Source organism: Podarcis filfolensis (genome assembly GCF_964270895.1).
Source record: "Podarcis filfolensis genome assembly, chromosome: 1".
Taxonomy (NCBI): domain Eukaryota; kingdom Metazoa; phylum Chordata; class Lepidosauria; order Squamata; family Lacertidae; genus Podarcis; species Podarcis filfolensis.
Window position 1 is genome coordinate 100,847,894 of NC_139604.1, and position 16,121 is coordinate 100,864,014.

Sequence of the window (16,121 nt, forward strand, 5' to 3'; positions counted from 1 at the left end):
TGTTCCAAGTCCTCCAAACTATTGCTGCAGAATATGAATGAACAGAATTCCTGGAAACTGATGTGTTTAAGAATCTGTGGACTGGTGAACTAATCCAACACCGCCTAGGATGAGAACTAGAATAGGACATCTCAAACTAGTTGGCAAGAAGATAGCAGTTGATGTGGCTAGAAGCTCTGATCTGCTCCTTGCCTTTCTGCAGCTTCTATGGTTATCACAGCAGGTTTGGTGATTACAGTGCTAAATATTTGCTCCTGGGAGGAAAGTATCTCTATCTATGCTGCAGGATTCTTTCCTCGTTTCAAGTTCTTACTGTGTATTCCAGTAGGATCCTTTCCCCGTTTCAAGTTCTTACTGTGTATTCCACCACTGCCCAGTTTGAGAATGACTGAGATTCTCAGATTAAAAAAAAGCCATGACTGCTGCAGACTCTTGTCATCCCAGTAGTATCTGAGGGAAGAAGATGCTGAACTTATCAGCCCCACACTCAACATGGTGAAAATTAAGCTACAAAATTAGCTGCCAGGGCTACTCAAACAGACTTGCTTGATCATCAATAGGAGCAACTCCTTCTGCACCAACAACTATCCTTTTCCCAGAGTTCTCCATGAACAGCAGAGAAAGGATAAAACTCTTACTTCTGGATGACTTTTGCAGAAGCAGCACAAGACTCTTTGTGCTGTTGGCAAAGCCACAGACAAAGCTCAGCCCCTTCTTCAGCTTCCCTTTTGCTACTTTCATTCTTCAAAGTCAGCACAAACTGGTAGAAAAGATATTGTCCCTCCAAACCCTCTGCAAACATGAGGATTTGGGGGACGGTTTGATTCCCACTTCACTTCATGTGATATTTTAGCAGTAGCAGTGTGAAGTGCAATGAGATATGGCTCCTCCCAAGTCCTAGTACTAGTCCTTAATTAGTAGGCCAAGCCAAAATCTGCAGACTGTTGTTAGAAATACCTTTCACAGACAGAAAACTCTCTTGCTTCCTCAAAGTCCTTTAAAAAAAACAACCCTACTAACTTTGGCAAACAGACAAAGGAAGACACAACACTATTAATTTGTCTCAGGTTTCAAGTTCTCATTTTCTTTCCAAATTGTTCCTAAGGAACGCTGAAGCAACTGGTCCACCTCCTGCTCCCCTCACCAGATTAGCATACTTAAATTTCATTTGAGATGTAGTTCTGATTTGCATATTTATCTGTTGGAAAGTTAAAGTTGGTTGCCCCCCAAATAGCAAAGTGTTAAAATGGAGCAGTAAAAACAGAATACATAAAAAAAAACCTGTCAAAATTCAGAATCTGCACTTACTCTTTACCCCTTTCTTCCCCTTTCGTTCCTTCTTGTACTGTTCCTTCAGTTTACTTATTAGTCCCTGGTCTACATCCCAAACCTCAGCAGTTGGGGACAGGTCATCTTTGTCTACATGCAGCATATTATTGAAACAAAAATAATCAGCAGTTGGCAATGCAAGCTGTCTGTGAGTGTTATAGGTTAATCATCAATACAAAATGTTATTCAGTTACATTTCAGTATTATAAAGGTGCAGTTTGTTACTGTTTTGCAAAATGCTTCCCTTTTGGTAAAAAGAAATATTCCCCACACATTATAATAATTTGTCAACAGTAAAGAAGAAAAACTTCTTTGCATTCACTGATATGAAAAAATTAATGGATTAACGCTAATGTATGAAATTACTGCATCTTTAGTAAGACAATATTAACAAATTATTCAGCCAGACTTAAATAAGCAAATCAATATTTTCCATGCAATACAACTCATGAATGTGCAACTGAATTAAGTGTCAGCACCATTTTGTTCATGAAAACTACCATGCATTTCTCCTTCGGTCTTGCTCTACATGCAATAAGATCTAGTAGTGCTAAAACATATCCAAATCATCATAAAGGGAAGGTTTTCTTTTGTTTCAGGTTATTAAAAACATTAACGAAATTCATAGTGTTTCCTTTTTCCTTCTTTTAATTAAAAAAGTGCACCCGTTCAATGTATGCTGTAACTCAAGCAGTCACGACAAATTCGGGGGGGGGGGAGTGATGGAAGAATAGGCTTGTCTACATTTATAATTTAAGTAATGAACATTCAAGCATTTATACCCAGATTATAAAACACATTGCATAGAACTTCCACTGAAGACACTGAGTCTGCATGAAATAAGTTTGGGTATGGTGTTATCTTAAAAGAATTAGCACAGGCACACTTAGTTGAGAAAGCTTGTAAGGAAAGAGAGCTCACTTCCACTCTACAGCAAGGTCAATAGATGTGTTCTGAGCATATGAAATATAAATATTTTAATGAACTAGTAAATCATGATCCAAGGTGGATTTTTGTAAGATTAATGCTTGTGCTCTACTTACTTGGAACTAATCCCTATTGAACTCAACAGTACTTACTTCCAGGAGCAGTCAGTGAGGAGTGGTGGCACCACACAGCTGGTCTCCTCTAAGAGGCAAGTGAAGTCAATGCAAAGTGGGCAGATCAGTGGAGTCTAGAGGCACTGCAACTACTGCAACTACACCTGGAAAGCCAGGTGTGCAGCTGTGCTCCTCCTCACTGCCTTACTCCTGCTCCTTTCTAAGTATATAAAGGATTAGGTTGCAACTTAGAAGTTCCCAGCCAGCATTCCTATTAATACAAGCAAGCGTAAGTACCCGATTTCTTTCCTACACAATGAAGTACTTTTTTGTTTTATTCAGTCTCTAGTCCTGTTTACAAGATAGTTCACACTTCCAGGATAATGCACATTATAAGCTTAGGAGTAAGTGTGCATTTCCTTCTCTGACTATCTTACTGTGGGAAGACGTTGACTAGGTAACTGGGAGATTCTGCAAGATTGAACCTGGCTGGGTTCAAACAAACAAAAAAGAGCCACTATCCACTATCATTTGGCACTATATCCAGCTACTTATGAAGGAGCAGATAGCTGGTGATGTAAAATTAGAGGGGTCCACACCTGATTTCATCAAAACAAGAAGTGTGATCTGAATACTCTCAAAAGTTTTAACCAAATGTTATATTATTTCTGCTCCAAGTGAGTAAGTTATTTAGGATCAGGTAGAGAATCAATTTAAATGCTATATTTAATAATAGGTGTTCAGAAGGACACTTTAATGTTGCTTCCTCTCTACTAGAAACCAACCATTAAATTAAATTATGATGATCCCCACCTGACTATAGGAATGATGCTTACACACTGGGCTTAACCATGGTTCACTGAAGAAAGACTACATTTTTATAGCTGCCTGAGCATGGGATAAAATTGCATTAAAAGAACACAAAAGCTGCTACTAGAAACACCTAAGGAATGGATCCCCAAGAAGCAATTCCAATTGGTGGCAAACATACTATTCAAGTATCTGCTGAATAAAGTCTATTACAACAACCAATACCTGTTGGCAGACAAGGGAGCAAGCATGGACTGAGATCATATGCTAACTGAATGGAATGAATCCTTTTGCAATATCCAAGACTTTTCTTGCTGTCACAAAATTATTGGGGAAAGGTGCTAGGACTTCAACAGGACAGCAATGTGAAATGCACAGGGTGGATGCTGAAACAAGTTTCTTCACTTCTCTCTCCCCTTTGTTCCTTACACTGAATAGGTAAGTAAATATAAAGGTAAAGGACCCCTGGACAGTTAAGTCCTGTCAAATTTGACTATGGGCTACAGCGCTCATCTCCACTTTCAGGCAGACAGTTTTCCGGGTCATGTGGCCAGCATGACTAAACTGTTTCTGGTGCTGAGTACACTAAGTACTACGAAAGGAATGGGAAAGGGTCACAGCTCAGTGCCAGAACATCTGCGTCACATGCAGAGGGTCACAGATTCAGTCCCCAGCACCTGCCAGACAAGCTGGAAAGTACTTCCTGTCTGAAACCCCAAAGAGCTGCTGACATTAACTATAGACAAAACTGTGCTAGATGGACCATTGGTCTGACAGATTCCTATGCTTTTATATTAATAATGATACAACTCTAGTTAACTGATCAAATTTATCTGATTTGTAAAGCCTATGTTCTAGTGATGAAGAAGCAGCTGTACTTAATTCGAGTTCTTCCCACCCGACATGAATTAAGAAAGAGTCAATTTCATTAGATTTTGCTCAATTTTTAAAAAATAAAAGATTACGGTAACTCCCTATGGGCAGATTTATGTGGGCATCAAGAAAACAATCTGAAGTGGCAACACATTCAATGGCTTTGATCTTAAGAAGCTCTTACATAAAGGGTCTGGCAGTAGGAGACCTTTGTTCCCCTCCTGAGAATCAGAGAACTCTCCTGAACTAAGTGAGATATGGTAGAGGGGCGTGGGATTCAGCAGAGGCTCCCCACAGGAAAAAGGGGGATAGAACGGATTCCCCTTGCAGCTCCCAGCAGCACCTTTTCAGGGGATTGCATGGGGAAGGAGAAATCTGTGAAAATCAACTATCCATTTTCCTTATTACAAATTCTGCTTGTCATGAAGGTCACTTCTTGGGAAGATAAAGAGAGCCAGTCACCACTGGCCAAATGCCTCCAATAAAGCTAGTTAGGAAACTCTTCAAGTAATTTGCATGTGCTGCTCCTCCTCTCTTGCAGGAGACCTCACTTTCATTTTTTGCCCCAACCTTGAAAGATGCTTTAGAAAACTACTGAATATAATCTTTACAACAATAGGTGGTTTGGAGGATCCAGGCACTATAAAAAACTCTAAAACAGGGCCAATCTTTGTTCCCTCCAAACAAGTATCCAAACAAGAGTCCAAAGAATAACAACAGATGGGGAGGCATGCAGTGGGAGGTGAAGCCAAGCCTCAAGGGAAAAACTTTTTAAAAGAAGGAGCTGGAAAAATAAAGCAGCTAAAAACAGAGGAGCTGTGAAAAATAGGGGAGATGTAGTTTAAATTCTTTCTGGATAGGCAAGATGAGAAAAATCAACTTCTGCCCTGAGTCAGATAGGAAACTAAACTGAAGAGATGAGGAGTACAAGCAAATTACTTGAAGAGCTTCCTGCCTAGGTCAGTTGGAAATATTAACCCAGTTGTGACTAGTTCCCTTCATCCACCAGGAGAATTTCACTGAGCACAAGTATGGTTCCTCACCCAGTGGAGGGGTGAAAAACAGACAATACTAGGAGAAAAGGTAGATTGCTGCCCAAGTGGTACTTGAACCCTCATTATCAAAAATAAATAAATCGCAATATAAATGCCGAAACAGGCACAAGTAACAGATGTGGCAGAAACCCCACTTAAAAGAAAAAGCAGCAAACCCAACAGGAATTTTTTTCTTTGCGTTTCAAATGGTATTGCTAATAGCTGGAGCCAAGCGTCACCTTTCATATACGGAAAGGCTCCTTATGCCCATAGACTGCTTTTGATACAATGGGGGAAAGCTGCTTGCTTGCCTGACTGACTCTGCTGATTTCTCCCAACCTCTGCAGCCCCCAGTGCCACCTTCCTACACAGCTCTGGAGGGTCCCCCAAGCCTCTGGAGCAGTGTCAGAAGTGGCACAAAGAGCTGCAGACAAAGCAGAGAACGTCCCACCTGCTGACAGGAGCACCCCTTGCACCAAACTCTGTTGAATGCAGGAAGGGCATGGCTGGGACTGCTGAGCTTTTCAGTGTCTGCCTCCTCTAGGTTTCCCATTCTGAGGTTCTCAGCCAAGGGCCAGAGGTCAACATGAAAACCATTACACAGCTGGGAAGAGCTCATTAAGACCGTATTGCTCAAAAATGGAAACAGTTGCCTATCAGTGATGGGAAAATCTAAAAGATCCAGGAATCGTGAAGATATGGCATTACGAAATATCAAGCAGACTGAACTGGATCAATACTTTTTGACACCTAAATAAGTATGGCTCTGCAGTTTACAATTCCAGCGGGATGCTTCTGCCAGCATAAAGTCTGGAGTCGGCCAAGCATCTTGGCATAAGACTTGTTCCATGACTTTTAGATAAACATCTAAACAGTGGCCTAATTTTTTTAAATAAATGGTGGATTAAATTAGTGTTTGATCTTTCTATTTCAGCATTCTGAACTCTTGATTGAAGTACTACAGCTCAATACAAAAACTAATACTGCTAGTTCAAAAAGAAAAGTTTTATGTTATAAAGCCAAGTTTGCCACACAAATCCAGATAAATTAATCAAAGTACAGAAACACTTTAGCATGCTCATCTACTCAATTTCTAGGACATTAGGAAGTGGGTAAAGACCCTTACATTTAACACCCTGGGTGGTTTGAGCAGCACTAGCCTACATTGTTAACAGATTATAAAGGCTTTCAGCTCTACACTTCCAAATAAGCAGTCACAACAGACAACAGGCACTTTTGTAGCCTTTTGTTATATGTGGAGTTCTCTGAATTGGGGCAAGCGAATTGAATTCAGGAAATAAATTTTACTATTTGCAAATTAGGGAATAAAAGCACATAAATAAGTGTTATCTTTGCAACAAATAGCTTACTTTATATTACACAATACATCTATAGTGATCTCACTTCTGATACTTTGTTTATAACTACAGGCACCTTGCTAGCTACCTTGCTTGAAAGTAAGTCCCATTGATTTCAATGGAACTTCCAGGTAAGTATGCTTTTTTACTACTTATATTATTGCATTATTTTAAAATTCACTAAATATTCAGGGAAAAGATAACCAATTTAGAATACTAAGCTGCCGGTCTTGCCAACAGTAAATGCACCATCTGCTTCCAGTATTAGTTTATCTTAAACAAATAAAAACAAAACAAATTACTTATTTAAAAAACCACCCAAATGATTGGAAAATTTATTATCTGCTTAAGCAAGGAAAGAATAGAAGATACAGGATAAGAAATAAAAGGTTAACCACCAAACTTAGGCTAAAATTCTAAGAAATAAGAGCACACAGGGAAATGGAATACAAGGAGAAACAGATGTCATACTTAAATCTGAATACATTTAGACTTTTGTAATTAAAGAGTATGAAATCTACCATTCATTCTTTTTTCTTTCCTTTTTTATAGCATCTGAATACCACAAATAATTCAGTTTTTGGTTTGATGTATATGCACACACAGAGAATTATCTTTAAGTTTTATGTGATTGTTTCTTTACACTTCTTACCCCATTCTGTCCCATCTCCTGAACTCCTTGCCTCTCCGGCTCCCTCTCCATCTTCTGCAGTTACCAAGAAATCAAACTCTTTCAAGGCTTCTTCTGTGTCTGGATCATCTGTTAGGTCAGCTGCTAGCCCTTCATTTCCAATCTAAAATAGATTGTGACATAATCAGTTTTAGGGACAATATGCTTTGAGAAACTATGTTTTTTAGGTTCTCCCCCAAGACTGCCATTTGGTGGACTTCTGAATACAAATATCATTTTGTCTAAAATAAAGAGCAATGCATTAAATGTACTTAATCCATTACATGTGTTTGTAGAAAGGGGCTTCTTAGTTTATTTTTGTTTGTTTGTGTTATGTATTTTGGGTTGTGAACTACTATGTGAAGGTCAGATGATGGGCAGTATACAAATAAAATAATAAATATGGAAGGAGATTAAATTGTGCTATTACTCTACAGCTATGTATATGAAGTTAAAATCTGCAAGGAATTGTTTTAGTGCTGATAAGGAGACACACTATCTGAAAACACAGGTTTGTGATTGTAGTAGAGAACGCTTTTTACTACTGATGCCTCCATATTATTAACCCCTCAAACACTCAAATTTTTCTTCATCTAATCAGTTGTTTGGTTCCCCACCAGTGGATTGGCACGATGTACATGAGAATGGGGAACCAGACACACTCCTCTCCCCACTTAGAAGGCGTTCATAAGCTATTGTTTTTACTTTCCTTTAACTGCTGTGTTGTCTGGTGCAACAAACTGTGATGAAGGCTAATTTCAAGCAAGACAACTTCAAACCACTGTTTTAAATCTGGCTTGTTGAAGCTCACCGTAACTAGAATAAATCACAGTTGCTAGACTGGGCAAAACAGGAAACCACGTAAAAGCAGATGCATAAGCTTTCAAACTTCTCCTGTCAGCCACATGAGAGGAGTTCAAGGCTCACTGCAGCTTGTGCATGTAGCACTAAACTGTGGGTTACTGTGATGTGCAAAAGAAATGGTTTACTTAGTTCATTTATACCACCCGCTTTCCTCAAAGATGTTCAAGATAGTGCACCTTGTCATCTCCCTCACCATATATCATCTCCCTCACCCTATTTATCTTCACAGCACTGTGAGGGAGATTAGACTAAAATAGAGATTACCATAGGCCACCCAGTGATCCTCATAGCTGAGTGGAGATTAGAACCAGGGTCTTTCCAATCCTGGTTCAACACTCAATCACCATGCCATATTGACTTTCAACCATCTGAACAGATATAAGGGAGCATTATATGTTATATATTTCAATACATTATGTACCTATTCCAGCCAGTTATTTTCAGCCTGCTTTACCTCAGTTCAGGGAAGCACTGCAGAAGTTACAGTCTTAAACTCTTCAAGTAGGTTCAATTAACTTTATTCCAAAATCTGTTGGATTACTAGCTGTGTACTGACAGTGGTAATAAGATGACCCTATCTGTGCTGTTGGGTTGAACAACAGAACAATAAAACTAAGACTTTTTTTTTACTTTGTGTTTTTTATTTATCCGGTGTTTTTCTTTTCCGTCTGCAATATCTTCTATCATGTCACTCTCTTCTTCTTCATCACTATCATCTGCATTTTCCAAGAAATTAAATGTTTCAAGAACATCACCAGGGTTCCTACAAGAGAAAAATATTTTCAATGCTGGTAAACAGCTATGGCTGCTTTCTGAATTAAGATTCCATGGTCAAGAAAACCCTTTTAAAAAGCTCATTGATATGCACAAAGACAACAAGGAATATGGGATTTCAAAGATTTCTAGCTAAATTTTCAGATTTTTCCTCCGAGGATTTGGCACACAGAACAGGTATTTTTGAATTACTGCCTCACCTCCTTCCACTTTTTTATTCTCTAGGAAGGCAGGGCAGTATGTTGCTTTTTTCTCAGTCTGTAGCAGGTTGTCTGTGCCACAGTTTGAAGGAAGTGGTAAAAAGTGTCAGGTCTAGAAGACAGCAAAAGCAGGATGGTTGCTTCTAGTATCTCCAAACTAGACCAAAGATCCCCTGAGGAAAGTAAGCAGCAATTCACATGCAATGAAGGCCCAGAATGCTTCTCACTTGAAAATAGAAGCACCCTCTAAGTGAAGAAACACATCTTGGATTTATACATATTATAATTATCACTTTCTAATGCAGTAGATTCTCCTAGATAAAAAAGATGTCAGTTTTTAGGTACATATAGACATCTGCTTCAGCCAAAAGACAGGATATGTTTTTCAAATAAAGAAAGAACATTGCATTGCCTACCTTTTATTGTCCTGTCCCTTTTGTTTTGATTCTCCACCATTAAGAATCTGTTCCAAATTTTTTGTCTCCACTGAGCCATTTGGTTCTGAACTGGAAAGCCCAAGTAAAGACCTCACCCTCTGTGACCGTACATCCAATATTGTATCTGTGTAACCTACTTCCTGAAGATACCTAATGAATAAGAGTGAAAGCATTATCTTCATATACATACACAAACTCCCACATATCTAAATAAGATGTGCTTTACAAGGATTTACGGTATCAATACTGAATTGTTTTGGGTTTTTAAAAACAAATTACTGAATTGCCTCCAGGCTCTATTGATTTGCACTTCCAAGTGTTCCTTCCCTACAACACTTCCCCATAAGAAAGACATATTTTAAAATACTTGCTTCTATGTGTATAGGCTACCATAAGCGATCATAAAACAATCTCAAAATAAAACAATACAGTATATATAAATATATATACAAATGTATACATGAAAAGTATACAAATGTAACACTTACTGTCTTAATAACTGTCTGCCTTGCTTCCAGGTTAGCTGACTATTATGAGGTACTGTAGGAACCTCTGTATCTTTGGTTTCTTCTGAAATGCAAAATAACACTTTAGTAACACTTTCACTGCAAATCTTGTACAGAATGCGGCACACAGAATAGTACATTTTACTTATTCTATGTCCTGTTGATTTTATTTTGATGAAGATTCTGCTCCATTAAGGATCTGGTTTAATTTGTGGGGTTTGTTTGTTTTTGTGTCTTTAAGAGCCATTTGGCTGCAAAGTAGAAAATGAAACAGTGACAGAAAAACTAATTCTATTTTTTAGTTGATATGTTTTTTATCGCTTCTGATTGCACATTAAGGTTACATGTTTGAATGCTCCCCAGTTAAAAATGCATGGGAAAGCAAGCATATTTGGAAGACTACGCTATAGCTTCTGATATGCATATACTCCTGCTATGCCAACTTTCCATGTGAAGGTTTGTTTATACATGGGGATGCACTTAAACCCTGAGATAGTAACAGCCAAGGAATTTTTGCTCTTACTCCATACAAGACTCTGCTTTTTCAAAAACTAACAAGATACTTTATGGACCTGTTCCTTTTTATCTTCCCCAGTTTTTCCTGAGGACTTTATACTTTTAGCAGAATATCATTTGTGAATTTGCATGCGCACATGCGCACGCACATACTCTCTTCTTTGTTTCTCGGAATCTCTGCTTTCCTATTTTTTCAAATATCTGGATATCATACTATTAGGGCCATCTGAAGGAGTGTTTCCACACACCCCATCATTCAGCCCAGGTACTGAGATCTATCTCTGATTTATAATCATACTTATAAATCATACTGAAAATTAATCACAGCATAAAGACAAAGCCATACAAGAAAAACTAGCATAGAAATAAATTCACTTGGATCTGTACAAAGATACTGCTTACACAGTTGGGAAGGGATTTCTCTCTATATAAAAAGTGAGCAATAGAAGAATTTAAACTAAATTCAACAGTTGCAAATAGTTTGTTACCTGATTCAAAAGTTGGCATTTTCAAGTCACCTTGGTTCAGTTCTGTGCCATATTTTAGTTTATGATATTTTGCCCTTAAAAAATTAAACATAAACATATTGATCAGCAATGAAAATTAATTCCCTCTGTGTTTTCCCACTGCATTGCATCTAAAAGCAATGCTCACAAAGACACATGCAAGGGGAATCCTTGTCCCCTTCTTCTCTGCAGCCCCATAAAGCTTCTTCTATAGGTCAGGGAAAATCTTTCGTAAATGGCCTCCACTCTCAGGAGATTCTTTCCAGGGGGCAGAAGGGAGAAGGGCAATACAGTATGAGTGCTGCTTCAGATGCAACATACTACAAATTAATATTCCTGTTAACTACATATCCATAGCAGCTATTTCTGGCAGTTGGTGTTCTCTAAAAAATAAGAACCACAAATGTACAACGGAAAAATAGTTTTACCTCATTTCTCTAACTGTAAAACAGACACACGTGACTCTGCATACAGCCTCCAAAATTTTATTTCATGTAATGACCTAGTGAAAAAGGTAGGAGTACCAAAAGAGTCACCCACTTCCTAAAACAAACAGGAAATTGTAATCATTAAATGACTAAGCAGATGTCAGGCACTGAAATGCCAAGGGAAAATCTACTCTCAGTGGCCCATCTAGTCCAACATCCAGTTGTCACAGTGGCCAACCACAGATGGCTGTGGAAATCTGCAAGCAAGATCTGCGCACAAGAGAACTCTCCACTCCTGCTGTTTCTAGCAACTGGTATTCAGAAGAATACTGCCTCCAGTAGCCATCACGACCAGTAATGCTTGATAGGTCTATCTTCCACCTTCTTCCACTATATGTCATTTTCTTTCCTGAATCTAGCAACATTCAGTTTCAATGGATATGCACAAGGTTGAGTGGTACAAGAGGAGAGAAAATGTTCTCTATCCACTTTCTCTATGCCTTGTATAATTTTATGAACTTCTATGTCACCTCTTACTCAGGTTTTCTCTAAATTAAAAAGTCCTCCATCCTGCAACCTTTCCTCACAGGGTACCTGCCCTTGATCATTTAGTTTCCTTTTTCTGAACCTTGCAGTTGAGCTACAGCTACCCATCCATTTTGTTTCTATTTTAAATGCTGTGTTTGAGGATGGTTAAGTATATGCTAAACAGGGCATTGTTTGAACCCAGTGACTTCCTGCCTTTCATTAAAGAGAGTGGAAGTGTAGAATTCTTAACTGATGGTCTAATCATTTTCTGCTTGCACCACTATACTGCATTGAAGCACTGTAGCCATGAAGGCTTGGCTCTCTTGCATTTTTAAAATTTTCATTTCTATAAACTCCTATTATTCCTGTAAGTCTCAAGCAGGCATGCTTCTTTTACAAGCTTGCAACTTCCCTATTAAGTCAGAAAATGTTACTTTCCCAAATTGTAACAAAATGTCTTTTTCATTTCCTTTAAATTATAACTTTTCAGAGATTTTACTGCTTCTGTTCAGTCATTAGATACTGTTTTGCAACTGTCATGATCATTACTGCAGCAAAATTCTTAAACTGGAAGCATTCACAATAGTGCTGTCATAGGAAAAAGGGAGGCTTTCCACATATCTGAAAAAAATGGAATGTCACATCTGTGGGATTTTAAATACAGTGTCCAAGTATACTCATAATCTGACATTGTTCATCCCATCAGGCTCCTTTATTTATCACATCTGTGACAACACATTACAGTAAGAATTATTATAAGGGAGAAAAGGCCCATGGATTAATTTCCGTTAATCAAGTCTTGGTAAGTTAAAATACTTTACATTGCATACAAAAACACACACATAAAAGTGGCAGCCAGTGTTGCACAGGCAGATTTTCACTTGCAGAATGGGACTTCCTCTTCCTCCTTTCCTGTACAGCACCCAACATGCCCCCAAAAATGTGATCTGAATGTCAACAGAAAAGAAGTCCTGTTGCGCAAGCAGAAATCTACTGCACGATTAGGTGGCTATCTCCCTAAGAAAATAGTGCAGAGTGGAATTCAGAAACAATCCCAGTGTCTGCAACAAAAAACTGATGGCAGAAATTGCTGATGTGAGTTTCAATGTTGAACTAAGTTGTCAAAGCACTTCAAGTAACAGGAGAGTTTATTTTGGGCAGATCCAACTCAGAAATGAGATTTTGCCATGTAAACATTAAGTGGATTGCTTTTTTCCCTTTTTCTTTTAGTCAATATATTTTCTAACCTGTGGCCAATTTCCTTACAAGAATTGTACATTTTAAAATATCCAATAAATTTCTCAGATTAGAGAAATGGTACACATACCTTTCTTGTTTTAATGCATATTCTAACATTTTTATTCTTCTTACTAAATCTTTCTTCAAGTTTTCTTGACCTTTTCTTTCACCTTGCAAAAATGCGATCCGAGCCTGAAAACATAAAAGTCAAATTAGAATTTTCAATTCAAGTCTCTTGTTCACATATATCATCACTGAATGTATACTCCTGCCAGAAATTTTCAAGGCATATATTCTAAGTTTTATTTTTAAAACTCCTGTAATAAACAAACAAATAAACAATGAGTAAGGTCCAATATTAGTCATCCTCAGAACAGACCCACTGAGCTCAATGGACTTAAGTTATATGTGACCTAATAGAAATTCCTGTTTCGTGAAAAAGTAAAATGATTTAATAGTCAATTAGTCTGACCAATTTCAACTGATGTTACTAATCTGCCAGGTGTTGCAGTTTTTAAAAATAATAATAGGATGCCAGTAACAGCACTAAAAATAAACCAAACGATTTTAAACACACACACACACACACACACACATACACACACACACACACACTATTTCCAATAAATTCCAGTAAATCAAATTCTACAGTCAACATAAATGTTCTTTCAAAACCGTCTGAGAGATTAACCAGCTTGTCAAAGATTTTGCATTATTAATATAGTTGACAACAGAAGGAGCAGGTCTGCACACTTGACTCACATATAAAATGTAACAGTAAAATCTGGATCTATTGTGTTTATCCTGCATATGATATCCCTAAACCTGTGCTCTATTCCTCACTTTGAAGTGACAGAAAAAACTCTGGGGTAAAAGAGTTCCCATATACAAATAAATGAAGTGCAGCCTTGTCAAATGCAACATTATATTCTGGCAGAAAACATACTCTGACACATAATTGGCATGTCCTTTCCAAACAGGATCATTAGTATCTACTTTTAAAGTTTTATGAAATATTTATGAAATTGGACCATAAAGTATTCATTGGTTTGGATTCAGAGGTGCACAAGAAAAATTCCATTATCGTGGAATTTCCTCACACTTTCAGCCATTATTATTATTATTATTATTATTATTATTATTATTATTACCATCATCATCATCAGCATCATCACAATACAATAAGATAACAATTACAAAAAAATAAAAACAAGAGAATGAAGTCCTCTCTTAAAGACAATTCTCAGCCCCCACTTCCAACAGAAGGTAGCAGCTCCTCCCAGCTCTCACCTGGCATCTTTCCTTTCTCCTCCTAACCTCTCACCCTGGAAGACCAACATTACCCTGTCTCCCACTCATGAGTACACAAACCCTGGAGCTTAACAAAGGCCCTAAATATATCCACTGAAAAAAGAAAGAAGGCAAAGAATGTGAAAAGAAGAAAAAAAGAAAAGGAAGGAAACAAGAAGAGAGGAAAGAGAAAAGGGGGGGAGCAAAGGAAAATGAAAGGAAAAAGACAAAAGGAAAATAAACATCAGAGAAAAATTTAAATGCAGGAATCACAACTAAAGCATCCGTGACAGATGGCCATCCAACCTCTGCTTAGAAACTTCCAATGAAGGAGAGTCCACCACCTTCTGAGGAAGTCTGTTCCAATGTTGAACAACTCTTACCACCAGAAAGTTCTTCCTAATACAGTGGAACCTCAGTTTTCGAGTGTCTCGGAAGCAGAACGATTCGGAACCCAAACGCTGAAAACCCAGAAGTGAATGCTTCCATTTTCGAACGCGCCTTGGAAGTCGAATGGCTTCCGAGGCACATTTCTCCATTGAAACTGCTGACCGCCCATTGTGCCTCAGTTGTTGAACGTTTCGGAAGTCGAATGGTCTTCCTTAATGGATTACGTTCGACAACCGAGGTTCCACTGTATTTAGTTGGAATCTCCTTTCTTGTAACTTGAATCCATTCATTCAGGTCCTACCCGAACTGTAGATGAAAATTCTGTGCACCTTTTTAGCAGCCAGGATTTCCTCACAACCCAACAAAATGGCTACAAGCAAAGTAAAAAGGAATTTAATTTCCTAGAACAACGCAGCTGGTGGAAGAGTAGTTCAGAGTATTAAACAGAACACCAAAATGGCTTTTTCTTTGGTGGCGACTACAGAGAATGAATAATCCCCCTATGAAGATAAGGCAGGCGCTGATAGCTAAATGGTTCTGCCAATAATTAAAAATATACCTCTTTACCTGAATTTTCCCCAACTGTTAATCCCACTTCCTGGCATTTCTGGTTACTTTGACTGATACATATTTTTATTGAAAAGGTTTTTGTTGTTCTATTTAATTACATCCTGTTTTATTATTCTGTAGACTACTCTGACATTTCTTTGAAATAAAAGGCAGTATACGAATAATTTTAATAAACAAAACACAGTTCCAGAGGTAACAGCTAAGTGCCAGCCAGCTAAATCCACAGGTTCTCCTCCCACCAGAGTGACTACATTAACGACTGAGACACAAGTGGGTTGTGATATATAGCTAAGGAGAAGAAAGAAAAATCTGACAGTCAGCCTACTTTCCTGTCATTGTGCGGAGGAAGAGTGATCAACTGCAATCTGCTCAGGTAAGATGTACATAAAAATGTACACGACACAATCTGAGTTATTAACCTTAGCCTGAGAAATGAGTTTTACTTTCTTACCACTTTCATAGTACATCACTGTTACCATAAAAACTAAATAGTCAAGAATGGCCACAAAGAAATTAGAAACGCACCAGTGATTTTCCGTTATATGGCATGTTATCTTTCTTGGTAGGTAATATTCCAATCTGATATTAGGCAATTATACATGAAATTGTGTGGGTGCTCTACTTATATTGGAATCATTCATGATGCTTAAGCCATGTGTATTTAAAATAGTCTAGTTCTACCACTGAACCTGTTGTATATTTCCACCTGCCTATTTCAAAACATAATTTAAAAAACCCAATGTTAAAAAAGGATAGTGA

At 38.0% G+C, this 16,121-nt stretch overlaps 1 protein-coding gene across 5 annotated transcripts in view; it reads right to left on the reverse strand.

Moving 5' to 3' along the window:
- STRN3 (striatin 3) overlaps positions 1-16,121 on the reverse strand; it is a 43,011-nt gene that overhangs the window by 14,875 nt on the left and 12,015 nt on the right. For 3 of the 5 annotated variants that reach the window (XM_083612682.1, XM_083612680.1, XM_083612683.1), the window contains exons 2-8: positions 13,201-13,304; positions 10,900-10,973; positions 9,878-9,959; positions 9,369-9,539; positions 8,609-8,741; positions 7,097-7,238; positions 1,309-1,419 (exon numbers count right to left, since the gene is read on the reverse strand). In XM_083612682.1, the coding sequence (XP_083468808.1) occupies positions 1,309-1,419; positions 7,097-7,238; positions 8,609-8,741; positions 9,369-9,539; positions 9,878-9,959; positions 10,900-10,973; positions 13,201-13,304 (817 nt within the window). The remainder of the gene's footprint in view (positions 1-1,308; positions 1,420-7,096; positions 7,239-8,608; positions 8,742-9,368; positions 9,540-9,877; positions 9,960-10,899; positions 10,974-13,200; positions 13,305-16,121) is intronic. The other 2 variants (XM_083612684.1, XM_083612681.1) reach the window with 1 other exon arrangement.